At 47.9% G+C, this 17,410-nt stretch overlaps 1 protein-coding gene across 1 annotated transcript in view; it reads left to right on the forward strand.

Moving 5' to 3' along the window:
* Nucleotides 1-17,410, forward strand: part of LRFN2 (leucine rich repeat and fibronectin type III domain containing 2) — a 177,823-nt gene that overhangs the window by 134,506 nt on the left and 25,907 nt on the right. The window contains exon 2 of the mRNA XM_036869341.1: nucleotides 7,158-8,582. Coding sequence (XP_036725236.1) covers nucleotides 7,183-8,582 — 1,400 coding nt within the window. The 5' untranslated portion in view covers nucleotides 7,158-7,182. The remainder of the gene's footprint in view (nucleotides 1-7,157; nucleotides 8,583-17,410) is intronic.

Consider the following 17,410-nt stretch of genomic DNA (forward strand, 5'->3'; position numbering starts at 1 on the left):
TAGAAGCAGGCGGCTGCGAAGGGCCACTGCGGCTCAGTCTCACTGGGGACCCGTAGGAGTCTGTGCACAACATGCTTCGGAGTCGTTCCACCCAACCGGCGAGGAAGCTGAGGTCTTTATCTTCCACCCCCCTTACTAGCCTTGGTTGGGGGGCTGTTCTCCAGGGCATGAATGCGCCAGCCTGGCTGGCCCGCCCCAGACGGGGGCGAGCACACTCCTGCAGTAAGAGGGCGTGTACAGGGTCGAAGGTGCCAAGGTGTACAGCTGTTCCTGCTGGAGCTCTCATTCATTCATTCATTCTCTATCAAACATGTGCCTGGTGCCTGCTCTGTGCTACGTCCTGGGCTTACTACTGGGGATTCAGAGCTGAACAAAATACAGTCCCTGCCAAGAAGGGGTTCCCAGGTGAATAGGGTAGAAAACAGGGAAACACATAATTACACTGCAACACAATCAAAGCTATCGTGGATGTGTTAACACGGAGGCATCGTGCTGTCACTGAGCAGACAGGAAGCAGTTCTGAGCTTAATAGCTTACTTAGGATAACAACTGCTTACCTTGCACAATAGAAGTTTAAACAGAGCCTAAGTGGGCTCATTCTGCCCTTGGATGTTTTAGACTTCGTTTCCCTTTTCTTTCCTGTTACCTCTGCTATCTAAGACCAGTCTTTTCAGCTAGTTTATGAAGAAGTCCCAGGATTTGGGATGTGGCCTCTGTCTCCCCGGCTTTGCCTGGGGACGGCACAGGGAATGTTTTTGCCCATCCTGTGTGGGTGTCTTTCTGCAGCCATGGAGCTAGGACCTTCCAAGGGCAGGCTTTCTGGCTTTCTCTGTCTCTGTCTCTCGGTCTCTCCCTCTCCCTTCAAACTAGAAGCTGTGACTCCAACATCAACATAGAAGCTGCCTGTGGTCAAAAGCTATGCCTCCCCCCATCAGACTGGGAGCTCTCTGTGGTCAGGAGCTATCTCCCTCTCCAACACATCCACTGAACTTGCCCCCATCCCCTCTTTCTCGAGATTCTAGAAGGATTCCTGCGCAAAGCAGCATCAGGGAGGGGGATGGAGAAAATCAGTTCTCTGATGCTAACTCATTTCTCTTACCCTTAGAAGAAGCCCCAGACTGTTACTTCCTAAGGGCCTGAGAGGTGGAGGTGCTGGCGACGGGGCAAGGACAGGGGCTGGAAGCCTCAACCTGGAACCACGCACCGGGCTGGAGGCAGGGTCGCCACCTGACAACTCCTAGATCAGAGAAGCAGCCCCTTCAGGAAACCCATGTCTGAAAATCAAGTTTCCTTTTCCGGTCCCCTGGCTCCCGTGCAGGTCCCTTCAGGGCTCGCCTTGAGTGGTGCGATTTATGGGGAGCAGCAAGTACTCTGAGAGGGCAAGTCTGGAAAGAAGACGCAGGCGGCTGCCTCTCCTGGCAGATACGAACCCCTCCCCCTCTTATTAATTCACACTTTCCTGTCGGCCTGGAGCACCCTGGAGGGGCCATTTCTTTTTACCTGAAGCAGAGACAGGCATCTTACTTGATTTACAGGCTCCAGGGGCGGGTGGCTCCTCGGCTGGTTGCTAAGGTATCTTTTAAATGGAAATCAGGGTGGAGAGATATCACATATATCGTGCCAGCCATCTGCTAAATGTTGCCTCTTCTGTCTGGAACAGCTCGAGGTGGTTCTGGCAGGAAGGCAGGGCCAGGGGCTGGGGGAAGGGCGAGGAAAGTCTGTGGTCTCCACATCAAGTGAAGGAACAGGAACTTTCCTTTTGTGCTGCCATGTCTGCCGTGTCCCTTAGTTTTCCCCTTTCTGTCCTCATCGTTCTTTTTTTCCTTTGGTTTTAAATATAAAATCCCATCTGGAGATTCTGATTACAAACCACCAGCCTAGCTCCACAACTTTATATTCATTGCCAGTATATTTAATTGTGTGCGTGCGTGCGTGTGTATGTGTGTGACTCACTACCATCGGGCCTGACAGGTGGGTCTTTCTGAGCCAATTAGGCCTCAGCTTCTGAGAACACCAGCAGCGTTCCTTCCAGGCCCATCCCCAAGCAGGAAACACAAGTGCCCAAATTTAGTTGAACAGCTGGGTTGTCACAGGTTACTAAGCAATCTCATGGTAGAGGCAGCCGGTTTCTACGTACACCAGGCACATGGAAGCCTCTAGAGGGGCCTCTTCTACTCTCAGGGCGGCCAGGAGCCAGACTATCCTGAGTTCAAATCATGATTCTTCTCAGGGGAGATGGGAGAGTTTGGGCAGGTCCAAGTCTCTTTGAACCTCACTTCCTGGTGGTTAAAACAGGGGTAGCAATACTCAGGCCATGAGGTACGGTAGATCAGGTTGCTCACTGCACAAGGCTGTTCCGCTAAGGAGGACTCCAGACGCCCAGTGGGGACACCTCTTTCCAATTACACCAGAGCATCTTAATGGACTAGTGGCAGCACTCGCCTTGCAGAGTTGTTGTGAAAACCACGTCCAGAAACCTAGGGAGGAAGGGAGGAGAACTGTTCCTACCCTGGGTAAACCCCCAGAGACATGCTGATTCTCCCAGGCACTGCAGGGCCAGGGGAGATTGTTTCTCTTCCTCTCCAGCTCATCGCCTGGTCTCTCTGGCAACTTTCTTGACTCGCCCCTCCCCTCCCCCCCAGTCCTGGCTCATAGACATTCTGAGCAGACAAGCTCTTGCTCCTTTGCGGATGGATTCCTCCCATGAAGGCTGATTCTGACATTTGATACCAGCATCCATTTCATAGCCTCGCTTCTGATCCCCACGCACCTCTCTCAGCTTCGGCCCCTCCTGCCTGCTTTCATCTGCTTCTTTGTTCCTGATACCAGCCTTCTACTCCTAATCCGACACCTCTCCGTGGTCCCCTCCACCACCTACACCATTCCGAGATGCTTAGAGGGACCTGGGTTGCTCTTTCTATCATTTGTTCAAATCTCTGCTCAAAAGAGAGACCCTCCCCACCCCCACTAGGTGTGCACTAGTTGCCTGTTATCTACCCCGTTCCCCTCACCTCCCTCCCAACTTGGGGTTTAAGCTGCTTTTTGTTGGCTATAAGAGTAATAAGTGACGGTTCTCAGAATACAATTTTAATTAAGATTCAATAGTCACTTCTCTGTCAGTAAGCTCCCATGCTGATTACTTAAAATATATTTACCCAGCTCTATTATGTCACAGATATGAATTCATTAGATGTTTGTTAATCCTCAACAAACTCTTTTTTTAAATGTGGTTTGTTTAGCACAATTTACAGGGGCACAACTGTTTGAAACCATGGGCCCCATGCAGGGTGTGCATCCCAAAGTGTCCGGATCGTTCCTGCTTGCTGCCACTGCCGGAGGGCAGGCGACAGAGGCAGGGATGGAAAGGCCCAAGGATGCCGTAGGACAGGGCAGTCAGTCCATATCGCACTGATGCCGCCCATGCTGGTCAGCCTTCCAGGACACAGGGCAGGGTCAGAGAGGGAGGAGAAAGAGGATCTGGAGGGACAGTGGAAGATACCCCCACAGGCCGCCAACAGCCTCGGCTCTGGACTCAGATGCACTTGACAATGATTATTACCATTTCCTGTGTGTGCAGCGATGGGAAGATGTTGGAAAGTGCTGCTGAGCCTTAGAAACTGCGGTGTTTACTGACAAGAGCTCATGAGGAGGATGCCCTTCTCAAGGGGCCAGAGGCTTTCAGAACCCTACCCACCCCCCCATAAACATACACATGCACATAGACACAGGCACGCGTGCACACAGCCACCTCCAGCTTAACTAGCAAGGGACCTCCTTGGGGGTGGCTATCCCTGTGTCCCCAGTGGGTGTAGGAGATACCACTCACCTCTCCTTGAGCAGATGAAGTGGCCAGAGACCTCTGACCTCCCTGACTCTATGACCACAATGAGCCATATGCTTGAAAGCGCACGGATGGCTGCCGGAAGATACTTCTGAAGCTTCTGTGTGACCAGGCCACTCCACAAAGATGGTTTTCTCAGCTGATTAGCCAAGTGAGCCCTGGACAGAGCTGATACAGAACTCAGAACCTCAGTGACAATGCCAGAAGCTCCCTTGGCTCAGCACCAGATTTTATTCATTCACTCATTCGATACTGATTGGGCACTTACTACAAGTCGGGTGTGGTACTGGGTGCTGGGATACAGTGATGGGTAGACAGGGTAGATAAATTCCCTGCCTTGTGGAGTTTCCAGTCTAGGGAGACAGACGTGTAAGTGATTAAGGAATTGTATAAGTGTGGTGAGCAATACGTAGGACAAGTATAGGGTGCTAAGGGGCCCATAGCAGGAAGGTCTGTTTTGGTCTAGGTTTTGGAGAGGCTTCCTGGAGCAGGTGCCACTTAAGCTGAGCCTGGAGGTGCACTAGGAGCTTGGTCAGGCGGGAGTGGAGGCGGCAGAGAAGCCAGGAAGAGAGCAGGGCTTGGAGGAAGATCAAGCCTGGCAATTATAAGTGAGAGAGGTTGAGCGTAGTCGAAGCAAGAAGAACAAAGGAAGAAAGAGTCGTGAGAAAGAAAGTGGAGAAATGGGTAGAACCAGCTCTTGCAAAGACTTGTCCTTGTGCTAAACATAAGAAGAGGGTCAAGGCAGATGGAAAAGATTCCTGTTTGCTTTATCAGCACCCAGCTAAGTATGGACCTAGAAGGCCATGCATTTGGGCATGGAGAAGGTGGTACAAAAGCTTCCACATGTAGACACCTCTGGGATGGATGTGCCTGGTGGGACCTGGGTCAGGGCAGGCTGGTACCCCTCAAGGGGGAGATGGGCGAGAGCAGGGACTGGAAGGGTGGGCTTTTGCTCATGGGAGCTCAGAGCAGAGCTGCATGGAAATAGGCACGTTGACAAAGGCTTTTAATGAGGGTGACCATAATGAAGAAGATGTAAAGAAAAGAAAATCCTCTGGAACAGAGGTAAGCAAACTTTTTCTGTAAAGGGCAAGACAGAAAATATTTTAGGCTTTTGCTGGCCATATTCTGTCTGCTGCAACTACTTACTTCCACCATTGTAGCGTGAAAAAAGACACAGGCCATATGCAAACATGAGCATGGCCGTGTTCTAATAAAACTTTATTTACAAACACAGGTGGCAGGCTGGATTTGGCCCTTGGGCTACACTTAGCTAACACCTGCTCTAACGGTGCTGTCCATTGTGGAAGCCCATAGTCGCATAAGGCTATTGAGCACTTGAAATGTGCTCTAAGTGTTAAATACACTTGGATTTTGAAGACTTAGTACAAATAAAAGAATGTTGAACATCTCCTTCATAATTGTTTGTATTGATTACATGTTGAAATAATTTTTTGGATATAGTGGGTTAAGTAAAATACATGATCAAAATTGATTTCACATGTTTCTTTTCACTTTTTTAATATGGCCATGTAATTTAAATGTAATTTAATATGTAATTTAAAATTATATTCGTGGCTCGTATTATGTTTCTATTGGACAGTGCTGTTCAGGAATAACACTCACTACAGATAAAATGCAAAGTAAATCTCACCCTGAAGCGTTTCAGGTGGGAGATTTACCCTTAAAGAGACACAATGATGGAACTCAAATCTTCACAATAAAGTCAAATCTGATTGGAATAGGTTTTTAAATTTACTATGTATCTTTTTTTTATCAGCTAGTTGTTTTGTCTGTATCTGTGCTCCTTAAACTGGGAGCAATAGAGCTCTCCTTCCTCAAGGCATTAATAGTTGTTATGCAAAAAAATAGGAGTATATTTAGCTTAAAAAAAGGAGCAATGCCGAATTAAACATTAATTCAAATTTCTTTACTGCCACAGAATTTCTCAACCCTTCTACGAACTTGCTAGTGCATAGAGAGCTTTTGCAAGGGTGAGCAAGAGTGGGCTGTGCTTCCCAATTCAGTGGCCTTAGGAGCCTTCCTTGCAGAACCCTAATTAGCACTCCTAGAAGGCAAATCGAGAGCTGTTGGTCTGCGTGATGCTACACAGCCAGTGTGCAATGGTTTTCCGAAAGTCCAACTCAGTTGATGTTCTTAGTACTACATAAATAGAGCCACATGGAATAATGATGAAACTGTAAGATTTGGAGATTCAAAGACCTGATCCAAAGCTCTGTTCCTTCCTTCCCTGGATAGTCATTCTCACAAAAGCACCTACTGTGCGACAGGCAGTGCTATAGGCCTTTTATTCAGTGGTGAATAAAAACAAGCCCCAACCGTTTGGGGCTTTTTTGCCAGTGCAGAAGACAAACAATAACAAGACACGTAGGTGAAGCATACAGTAACTTAAATAGTGATCAATTCCAAGGAGAAAATGCAGAGCAAGGAAGAGGGATGTGCACAGAGGGTAGGGCCTTGGTGAGAAGGTGACTTTTGCATAAGGACCTGAAGGAGGCTCTTAGGCCGTGGACAAGTCCTCATTTATATACACAGATAAGCCCTTCCCTGTGAGGGGAATGAGGTGATGTATATGAAGGTCCAGGCAGGGGACCCAGCACATACTAAGTGCTCAGAAGAAGTCCATGCCTTGGCTTCCCATCCCACCCCCTTCTTCACCTCCCTGAACTCCCAGAGATTCACCCACTATGTGGATTCTCCATGGGGAAGAACTTACCCAAAGCCAGTTCCCCACTAACCCTGGCATCTCCCAGGGACAGCTCTCTCCTTGTCCATGTTCTTGTTCTTAGGGAATGCTGGTCCAATTTGATTTCGTGCTGAGCCTAATCCAATTAAGAAGGCAAAACCGCTTCAAAATACAGCCATAAAACACTTTTCAAATCCAATGATTATTAGATGAACCACTGGTATGGAATTATCCATCCATGCATCCATCCAACAAATATTTATTGAGCATCTACTATGTTCCAGGCACTGTGCTAGATGTGCAGGTTATAGCAATTAACAAAATAGACAAAAGTACCTGCCCTCATGGAACTGACATTCTAGTGAGGGAGATAGAAAATATTCCATAAACATAATAAGTAATTAAATAGTCTGTTCCAAGGTGATAAGAGCTAAGGAGAAAGGAAAAAGTAGAATTGTATTGGAGGGACTGGTTGAAGAGATTACACCTGCGTGAGCAGATGCTATTCTACTGCTCCGCAAGGCAGGGGGTGGGTGTGAGGGAGGAAGCTCTGGGCCAGGGCTTTAGGAAGTCGCCTCCTGACCCTGACCTTGTGTCCCTCCCTTCCAGGCGCCGCGGCCTGAGTGACCAGACCATGGAGACCCTGCTTGGTGGCCTGCTGGCGTTTGGCATGGCGTTTGCCGTGGTCGACGCCTGCCCCAAGTACTGTGTCTGCCAGAACCTGTCTGAGTCACTGGGGACCCTGTGCCCCTCCAAGGGGCTGCTCTTCGTACCCCCTGACATCGACCGGCGGACGGTGGAGCTGCGTCTGGGCGGCAACTTTATCATCCACATCGGCCGCCAGGACTTCGCCAACATGACGGGGCTGGTGGACCTGACACTGTCCAGGAACACCATCAGCCACATCCAGCCCTTCTCCTTCCTGGACCTCGAGAGCCTGCGCTCCCTGCACCTTGACAGCAACCGGCTGCCCAGCCTCGGGGAGGACACGCTGCGGGGCCTGGTCAACCTGCAGCACCTCATTGTGAACAACAACCAGCTGGGAGGCATCGCAGACGAGGCCTTCGAGGACTTCCTGCTGACGCTGGAGGATCTGGACCTCTCCTACAACAACCTCCACGGCCTGCCCTGGGGCTCTGTGCGGCGCATGGTCAACCTGCACCAGCTGAGCCTGGACCACAACCTGCTGGACCACATCACCGAGGGCACTTTCGCCGACCTGCAGAAACTGGCCCGCCTGGACCTCACCTCCAACCGGCTGCAGAAGCTGCCCCCGGACCCCATCTTCGCCCACTCCCAGGCCTCTGCCCTGACGGCCACGCCCTTCGCTCCACCCCTGTCCTTTAGTTTTGGGGGAAACCCACTGCACTGTAACTGCGAGCTTCTCTGGCTGCGGAGGCTCGAGCGGGACGATGACCTGGAGACTTGTGGCTCCCCGGGGGGCCTCAAGGGCCGCTACTTCTGGCACGTGCGCGAGGAGGAGTTTGTGTGCGAACCGCCTCTCATCACCCAGCACACGCACAAGCTGCTGGTCCTGGAGGGCCAGGCGGCCACACTCAAGTGCAAGGCCATCGGGGACCCCAGCCCCCTCATCCACTGGGTGGCCCCCGATGACCGCCTGGTGGGGAACTCCTCCAGGACTGCCGTGTATGACAACGGCACCCTGGACATCCTCATCACCACGTCTCAGGACAGCGGCGCCTTCACCTGCATCGCTGCCAACGCCGCCGGGGAGGCCACGGCCACAGTGGAGGTCTCCATTGTCCAGCTGCCACACCTCAGCAATAGCACCAGCCGCACGGCGTCCCCCAAGTCCCGCCTCTCGGACATCACTGGCTCCAGCAAGACCAGCCGGGGAGGTGGAGGTAGTGGGGGCGGGGAGCCTCCCAAAAGCCCCCCGGAACGGGCTGTGCTGGTGTCCGATGTGACCACCACCTCGGCCCTGGTCAAGTGGTCGGTCAGCAAGTCCGCCCCCCGGGTGAAGATGTACCAGCTGCAGTACAACTGCTCCGACGATGAGGTACTGATTTACAGGTGAGCCCGGGACTGCGGCAACACAGGGAGGTGTCTGGCTGGGCCAGGAGGAAATGATGGGGAGGGTTTTGAGCTGTTCCCACCTATGCCCCACCTCCCCAGAGGTGTCTGTGGGATTCTGGGGACAAACTGCACCATTTGTGCAGGTGAGAGGAAGTAGAATGAACATTACCTACAAGTTTAAGGAGAGGGGACCCCACGTGGGCAGCCCAAAGAGATGTGTATGTCGGAGGACCGTACCTCCCAGGGCCGTGACTGTGGTAGGTGGTCTCGTGGCTGTGAGCCTCAGAACTTTCTGTTTTGAGCCTCAGATGGAGGGCACACAATAACAATGAGCAGAACTCTTGGCCAAAGAATCTGACTCCTCCAAGGAGGGATGAATCTGACCTTCACCTGGACTTGTAGGCAGTCACGGTTAAGGTCAGGAGGTGTAAAATTCAGATCATCACTCTGCCACTTGCTAGTCATTTAATTCTCTTGCCCTGCCTCAGTTGTCCTCATCTGTAAAATGGGGATAATCTGCACCTGACTTGGTCAGCAGGTAATTGAACTCAACTCAAACTGGCTGAAAAAAAGAAAAAGGGAGAGGTAATGTGTTGGCTCATGTAATTGAAAACTCGGGGACCTGCCTCAGGTAGATCAAAGGCCCCACAAACATCCTGCATTCTCAGTTTCTTAGCTTCCCTAAGTTTCATTTTTCTTTTGGTTTGGCTTCACCCTCAGACATCCTCTTTCCTCTGGGCAGCCCTAGAAGGAGAAGAGCATCCATGTCCCAGTTGGTCCCGCAGAAGCCCTGGATGAGCTCTGATTAACCAGAGCAGGTCATGTGAGCCTACTGAATGTTAGAGGGGGGGGTCATCCTGCCCACCTGTCCTGACCACTCTGGGTGTCAGTCTCCTCATCTGGAAGTGGAGACATCGATGTTCATCTCCTTCTGTGATAATCAAAGGGCCATTTCCTAGGCTGATAGAAAGGGAGATTAAGACTGAAAAGCTGCAACAGAATTGCCTCAGTTTTTCGGAGGGAGGGAGGCGCCCACAGATGATGGGTCCAGGCCGAAGGGTCCGGGGCTGATCACAGGTGTGTTTCCTTCTTGGCCAGCCTCAGCTTGTGTTAAACATGACAGACATGGCCTAGAATCTTACAGCTCAAGGAATGCATGGTTTCTTTTGAAATCCTGTGCGTTTTATTGTATGCATTTAAAATGATTATTCTGAGAGGGGATCCCATATACTTCGCCAGACAGCTGAAGCGTCCATGGTATAAGAGAGGTCAAGAACCTTGATCTGTCAATGAGGTTTCTTCCAGCTCTGACTTTCTCAGTTGATGACTCGGTCTCTGGATGGGAAGGTGTGGGGAAAGGAAGGCATTTATTCACCAAACGGAGTCCATGAGATGGAGGGTGGGTGCCCCATGGAAGCTGCTGGAGCCAAGGAACTTCCCTTGCCTGGCGTCATATGTGCGGCTTGTCTGGAGAGCAGCTTCATTCTCAGGATGTAGAGAAAACAGCATTAGAACTTAACTGAAGCATATGCATGTCATATATATATATATATATGAAATTAAACAATATATGTTATGTATTCATATATATATGAAATTAAACAATCTGCATATATATTTTTCCTACTTATAAAAGTAATAGTCTTTGTAGAAAATTTGGAACATAAACAAAATGATAAAGAGAGAGAAAAAAATGACCTGTAATCCCACCACTCAAAATTAACCAGGAGCATTTGGCCTCTAAGTTTTATTTCAGTTCAAAACAATACTTACGATCAATCTAGTGTGTCCTTTTGTTTCTTAATTCTTTCCACTCAGTATTGTAGCTTGCTTAGATCCCATGGTATTAAAGTACTTTTCATTTGGCTATACCGTAATTTATTAAATCAGTCTTCTATTGTTGGACATTTAGGTTGTTTCCATTTTTCAATATTAAAAGTAATGCAGCAAAGAAAAAAAAGTAATGCAGCAATGGACATATCTTTGTACATAAATACATTTGTGCAACTTCAGTGATTTCCTTAGCATATTTTCTTAGGGGTTGAATTACTGGTTTCACGGGGAAATTATAACCTTTATACATTGCATATAAACATTTATTTATCCTCTCACCAGTGGAAGGTGACAGTGCCCATTTTGACCGCACCCTTGCCAATTATAGAATATATAATTTCTTTCATTTTTGCCAACCTCATAGGTGAAAAATGGACCTTGTTTTAATTTGCATTTCCTTGATACCTTGTGAGGTTGACCTTTTGAAAATAAGTATATTTCTTCACTTGTGAATTTATTATATGGTTTTGACTTTGATATAAAGTGTAAAGGCAAAAAGCTACCAGCTCTGAGGCTTGCAAAGGCGCAGGATGAAGGGACATGCAGTTTGTGAGGGGGAGATTCTGGCATCAAGGTGGCAGGAAGCCAAGGTTGCCAAGATGGCACCCCTCCCTGGGGGTCTCAGAAACCCTCCGATGGCCACGGGAGGGGTCGGAGGTATGCTTCTGAAGTCACTCAAAGCTGAATTCAAAGTGCTTTTATTTGGTGATTGAGATCCTGGAGACACTAGCTTTATAGATAGAAATATAGGCACACCTCAGAGATATTTTGGGTTGGGTTCCAGACCACGGCAATAAAGTGAATATTGCAATAAAGCGAGCCACATGAATTTTTTTGGTTTCCCAGTGCATATAAAAGTTATGTTTACACTATACTGTAGTCTATTAAGTGTACAAAAGCATTATGTCTAAAAAAAAGTACAAACTTTAATTAAAAAATACTTTATTGCTAAAAAATGTCAACCATCATCTGAGCATTCAGTGGGTCATAGTAGTAATGTCAAAGATCACTGATCACAGACACCATAACAAATATAATAATAATGAAAATGTTTGAAATTTTGTGAGAATTACCAAAATGCGACACAGAGATATGAAGTGAGCAAATGCTGTTAGAAAAATATCCCCTATAGAATTCCTCAATGCAGCGTTGCCCCAAATCTTCAATTTGTAAAAAACAATATTTGCAAAGTGCAATAAAGCAACGTGCAATAAAATGAAGTAAATGGAAACATCAGAAATCTTAGGGAAAAAATGCAGATAACAATGCAGATTTCCCCTTATTGTGGTCTTGAAGATTAGAAGAGAAGCAGCATGGAAAGCTCTCCAAACAGTGCAGGCACGTAATAGTAAGTGTTCAAGGAATACAAATTATAATTATTATTGTTATTAGCAATAGTGATGGTTGTAGTAACAGTAATGGTGAGAGTTGAGACCATTATCTTGTCTGCCATCCTGGGCGAGCAACGGGAAGAGTATGGTTAGATATGCAATTCAGTCTTTAAGAAGTTGGATTTCCAAAATTTAGAGAAAAAGGACAGCATGAGTCTGTAGCCAGATAATAGTAACAGCAATCACCAGACAACATTATTGCCAGCTTACTGTGGGTTTCAGTGTAGCTTTCCAAGAAGTAAATATCTCATTTAAATCTCCTGGACATATCAAGAAATATAAAAGACCAAGAGAATTAAAACTCTCCCAAGGTTGTACAGCCAGAACGAGGCAGGACTGATCTGAACGCAGGCCTCTGGTTTCAGTGCCTAGACTTAGCCACCATGGCTGTGCTGCCCTCACCCTAACAGTGAAGCTGGCTGTTAGGACAAATGGGAGACTCCAAGAAGGATACAGTGGATTTTTAGAAAGCAAATTGTCCCCATAAGAAAGAAGAGACACCAGTGGGCTGCACAGTGGCTCTGTGACATGCTCGGCCTTCAACAGGGATGTGTACAAAAGAGGGGCAGAAAGGCTTCTATCCAAAGATGAATATTAAAGAGGAGCACACACTGTACAGAGGGCAGGGCTTTTAATCCATGTTCATAGCAGGAAGGACAAATGTGCTGGTTAGGAAGGAGGCTGCAGGGAGACTAGACAAGAGCCACAGGCAAAGCCACACCATTTCCAATTGGCCTCCACCTTCCCCGGCAAGAACAGGGCCAGCAATAATGGTACACATCTGCGCTGAGAGCTTACTTGAACCGGGCACTATTCTGAGGGCTCTATGTGTACAACTCACTGAGTTTTCTCAAAACCCCAGGAGGTGAGAACTATTGTTATTCCACTTCCCATATAAGAAACTTGCCCAAGGTGTTACATGGAAAGTAGCAGAGACAGAATTGGAATCCAGGCAACATGGGAAGGGCAAGACCAATACTCAAGGAGGAAACCAAGGCCAACAGAGACACATCACAGGTACCCCAAGGGTCACATCCCAGGACTAGAGGACACTAGCTGAGTTTCCCAAGCCCATGGGGGTGGGCCTGAGACAACATGGACAGAAAGAGAAGTGCCCAAAATGGGAAAAGGGTGGATAGTCTGCTTTTGAAGACTAGACCCCATAAAGCATAGGATGCTAGGCTGGGCAGAATTGCTCAACAGATGGCTATAAGCCCTTGGCAAAGAATGCTGATTGCCAGGACCCAGCATGGGTTCCCAGGGGACAAATCCTGCCCAAGTATTCAGCTGTCTTCAGGGGACACTATGACCCAGTATTTCTTTCTTTTTTTTTTTTATTGAAGTATAGTTGATGTACAATATTACATAATTTTACAGGTGTACAACATAGTGATTCACAATTTTTAAAGGTTATATTCCATTTATAGTTTCTACAAAATACTGGCTATATTCCCTGTGTTGTACAATATATCATTGTAGCTTATTTGCTTTAAACATAATAGTTTGTACTTCTTAATCTCCTACCCCAATTTTGCCCCTCCCACCCACTGGTAACCACTAGTTTGTTCTCTATATCTGTGAGTCTGTTTCTTTTTTGTTATATTCACTAGTTTGTGACCCAGTAGTTCTTTTAATCTGCCTTCTTGTCATTCACGAGGGCAGCCCTCCTCAATGACATCCCTCCTGACACAGGATTCTCCACAAGACCCCACACCTATGCATCTCCACGGGGGAAGTGGGCCAGAACCTCTGGGGTGATAGATGCTGTTGGAAAACGTCCTAGGAGTTTCCACTGGCTGTGACTCACTGCCGTAAACAGAGCGTATCACAATCGTAAAGGACACTTGACAAAATCTCACCCTGTGTTTGGGCCAAAATGGAGACGTGTGAACTGGTGAAGTGGACTTGTAACTGGTCAAGTAATCAGGTGCTTAACAAATTGATGTGAGCATGGGAGAAAGCCTCTGCCTTGTGCCCATACCTGCCCCCATTCTGTACTGCTAAGTATGTTTTCTTATTGACATGGATAATGACACAGGAAATATGTATTCTCTTTCGGTTCAAAAACTCAACTGCATGAGTTCAAGGTGAGGCACATCTGGCTTGACTGGAATTTTGTGTGGCATCGGCTCAGAGTTTTAGCTGATCTCAAGGACATCATGGCCGCAAAGTGATGGAGCTGCCAAAAGACTCCTGTAATTTTGGGTTGTGTTAGCAGAGGTGAAGTGCTCAGATCATGGGAGGTTACGATTTTAATCACTGAATCATTCAAGCTGGTCGGAGTGGAGCTGTAACACGTTTAATACAGGATGACAGAGTCTCAAGAGATTATCTTTACCAATGGCAATATATCCAGAGATCCGTTGATGAGAATGGGATTCTAGAATCTTGTGAGATGGGCAGAGGTTACCTTGGAGATGACAGGATTTGGGAAAGGAGTCATATATCCCTTAATTTATTCAAAGAATGTATGAGTAGGAGAGAGGAACACACACACACACACACACACACACACACACACACACACACACACGAAAGCAGGCATGGACCCATTACAATAAAAAATTCCAATAGCAGCATCTGTACCTACCTCATTGCTCTCCATCTGGCTGCAAAATGTGTCTTTCTTCCTCTCTAGCATGTGCTAGTCATACCTACTCATCTCTGTATCCCCAGCTCCTAGTAAGTCCTGGCCCACAACAGCTATTGAGTCAACACCTGGTGAACTGAACAGAATGGAAATGAACATCAGAGCTGCCCAACAGCAGAATAAACAAGGGCTGCCATAAGGTAGTGAGCTGCCTGTACCGGAAGGGTTCAAGCAGAACCCGGCTAACTCCATGCCGGGGATGCCGAGTGGTCAGCCTAACTGTAACATTTGACTTAAGTGAGCCGACCCTGATGGTCTATGGCTCTGTTTTCTTATTACCCCATGATCAAGACAATATGGTTATCACACTTGCTAAATCTACCTGCTTTTGCCAGCTGGGGCCACATGGCATCTTGCCTCCCAGGTTAAGGGTGCCCTGTCTCATAGGGGTTTAAGCCCTGGGGCCTGAGGCCACAGACAGGGACCTTGGTGGAGGCTCAGTTGTCCAGCCAGATTGGACACGTCATTGACAGGTCACCATTGACCAACACCATGGGCCTACAGAAGCCCTGGGGGCTGTGAGCTGTGTCTGAAACATCAGGTTCTATTCTATATACCAGGAAGGGGGAGCAGAGGCATGGCTAATTCCAAGCCATGGATAACTCAGGATTTGAATTTGGCTATGAAATAGTGTCTCGCTTTTATTTTTTTAAATCAGATAATTAGCTCCCTAATTATCTAATGGTTTTTGCTGACTTCCCAAGCCATTTGCCTTCTCTGAGTACACACGGCTGAGCCCTGCCGGCAGCCCTGGGTCATGCTGGACACGTACAGTCCACGAGTGGGGCCTGGCCTGTTTCCCGTGTGACTGGGGAGGGCCAGCTCCCCCATCTGTCTGCCCCAGGGCCTGCCCTTTCAGGAAGTGGCTAGCATTAATGGGGACAGTGTCAGGGGGGTGGGGAGGAGTCATTGAGGGGAAGAGGAAGGATGGCGAGAGGGGAGTCAGAAAGAAGGGGGCCTCCCCTCTCCCATGAGAAAGCAGAAGCCCATCCCAGCTCTGCCTCATCCCCCACGTGACATGGTAAGTTAAGTGCCCTGCATGTCATTAGCAGCCCAAATGACATTCACAAACAATTGCCTCCAGGCATGATGTTGGAACAGTCCCCAGGAGGGCCAGCGGAACAGCCAGCATACTTCTATAGCACAGTGTGGAATTAGCCAGGATGCAGCTTTGTCTTTGTGCAGCTTATTCTGCTGTCATCATCTCCGTGTAGAAAAAGTGAGGGGTTATGAGGCAAGAGACCTGAAGGTGGTAGAAGATAGTAGCCATTCCATGCCCCGCCCCCCCAATTATCTTCAGACCCCCCCCTTTCCATGCCATATTCTTCCATGATTGTCAGACATACTCCCCACCTTGGGGGAGACTGAACCACCCCACAGAGTTTTGCAGGGCTGGGGTTGGGCCATTGTTTTTTTTACTGTGGCTCTGTTTCCCATCTGGGGAAAGAATAAAATGGCAGATTCAGCCAGTTTCTACCCCATCAGAATCTTATGAATCAACACCTCAGTTGGTCCCCCCTACCCCATGAAAATGTAGCCCTCTCCACCTTGGGGTGGAGGGAAATTTACTGATGAACCTGGGATCTTGTGGATATGGGGAGAAACTGCTAGGGACAGGTGCTCCCTAAAGGAAGGGTCATGCCATATGCAAAACCTGACACCTATGCAGGGGGAATGTTCTTTGACTCAGCTGCTTCTTTGACATCTCAGCTTCTCCTGAAACAGTGGATTGAACCCTGACAGGCAGAGGAAAAAAGGTGTAAAGGAGGAAATTGGGGTGGGTGGGGTAGAAAGATCCCCGGCAACTCCCTGGTCAGAGCCAGATCAGCCTGCCTTGGGTTTTATATTTTTCTAAATTTCTTTTACATTGCTTGACAATTGAAATCTGATATCCACAAGCAGAGATGGACAGGACAAATATTATACCCATTTTATAGATGGTGAAACTAAGTCTTTAATGAATTGAGTGGATTTCCCAAGGTTCCACAAAGCAAAGACTAGAAATGTGGTGCCCTACATCCAATGCCAGGTACCATGCTGTGGGGCACATCTCACTGATATCTCAAGGAGTTTTCCTTAAGGCTGGAGACTTGGGCTGAGGGGCACCAACTATAACTTCTTTTTCTTGGAAGGATGGGGTAACCCACTGGGAGTCTGCTGAGATTTTCTCTTCCAGCTTTAGTTGCTTTCCCCACATTTCTAAGGCCTAGCCGTAGCAATTAGGATGAATAGAAAACTTAACCTAATGAGATTTAAGTTCATAAGGGTTTATGTCTCTTGTGTAAGAGAAGTCCAGTGGAAGAGAGTTTAGCCTGGGTTTCTGGGAAGCATGGCCACCAAGGGCCCAGCTCCTGCCTCTCTGACCTGCCATCCTCAGCACATAGTTTCTGTCCTTAAGGTTCCCTCATGGTGCAAAATGGCTGCTGGCACTCTAGCTTTCACATCTCCTTTCTATACAGCAGGAAAGATAAAAAGCAGAAGGGCCAGAGGGCAAAGGGGAGGAGGTTCTCTGAAGCTCTACCCAATAACTTCTGCTTATATCTCTTTTGGCCACACATGTCTGCAAGGGAGGCTGGGAAATGTAGTTTTTTAAAACTAGGCACAATGCACTGCCAGTAATATAGAGACGACAAAGAGGCAGCTAGCACTTCTAGAACCTGAGTGTGCACCCTAACTCTACCATTTACTAGTCTTGGGATCATGGGCAAAACACTGCATCACTGTCAGTCTCTGTTTTCTTGTCTGTAAAATGGGAACAGAGATTCCTTTCTGCATATGTTATATAGACAGTGGCATGAACTGAATGAGATCACCTATTTGAAAGTGCATCTTTCATAGCCAACTGTGAAGTACAGGATATGTATCATTACTTATTGTTATTAGGAGCCTGCCCACTTTCCTTTCTTAGCCCCCTCTTTTTGTCCCTGTTCTCCAGCCTTCTTCTTGTGGCT

The sequence above is a fragment of the Balaenoptera musculus genome, chromosome 11 (genome assembly GCF_009873245.2).
Source record: "Balaenoptera musculus isolate JJ_BM4_2016_0621 chromosome 11, mBalMus1.pri.v3, whole genome shotgun sequence".
Classification (NCBI taxonomy): Eukaryota; Metazoa; Chordata; class Mammalia; order Artiodactyla; family Balaenopteridae; genus Balaenoptera; species Balaenoptera musculus.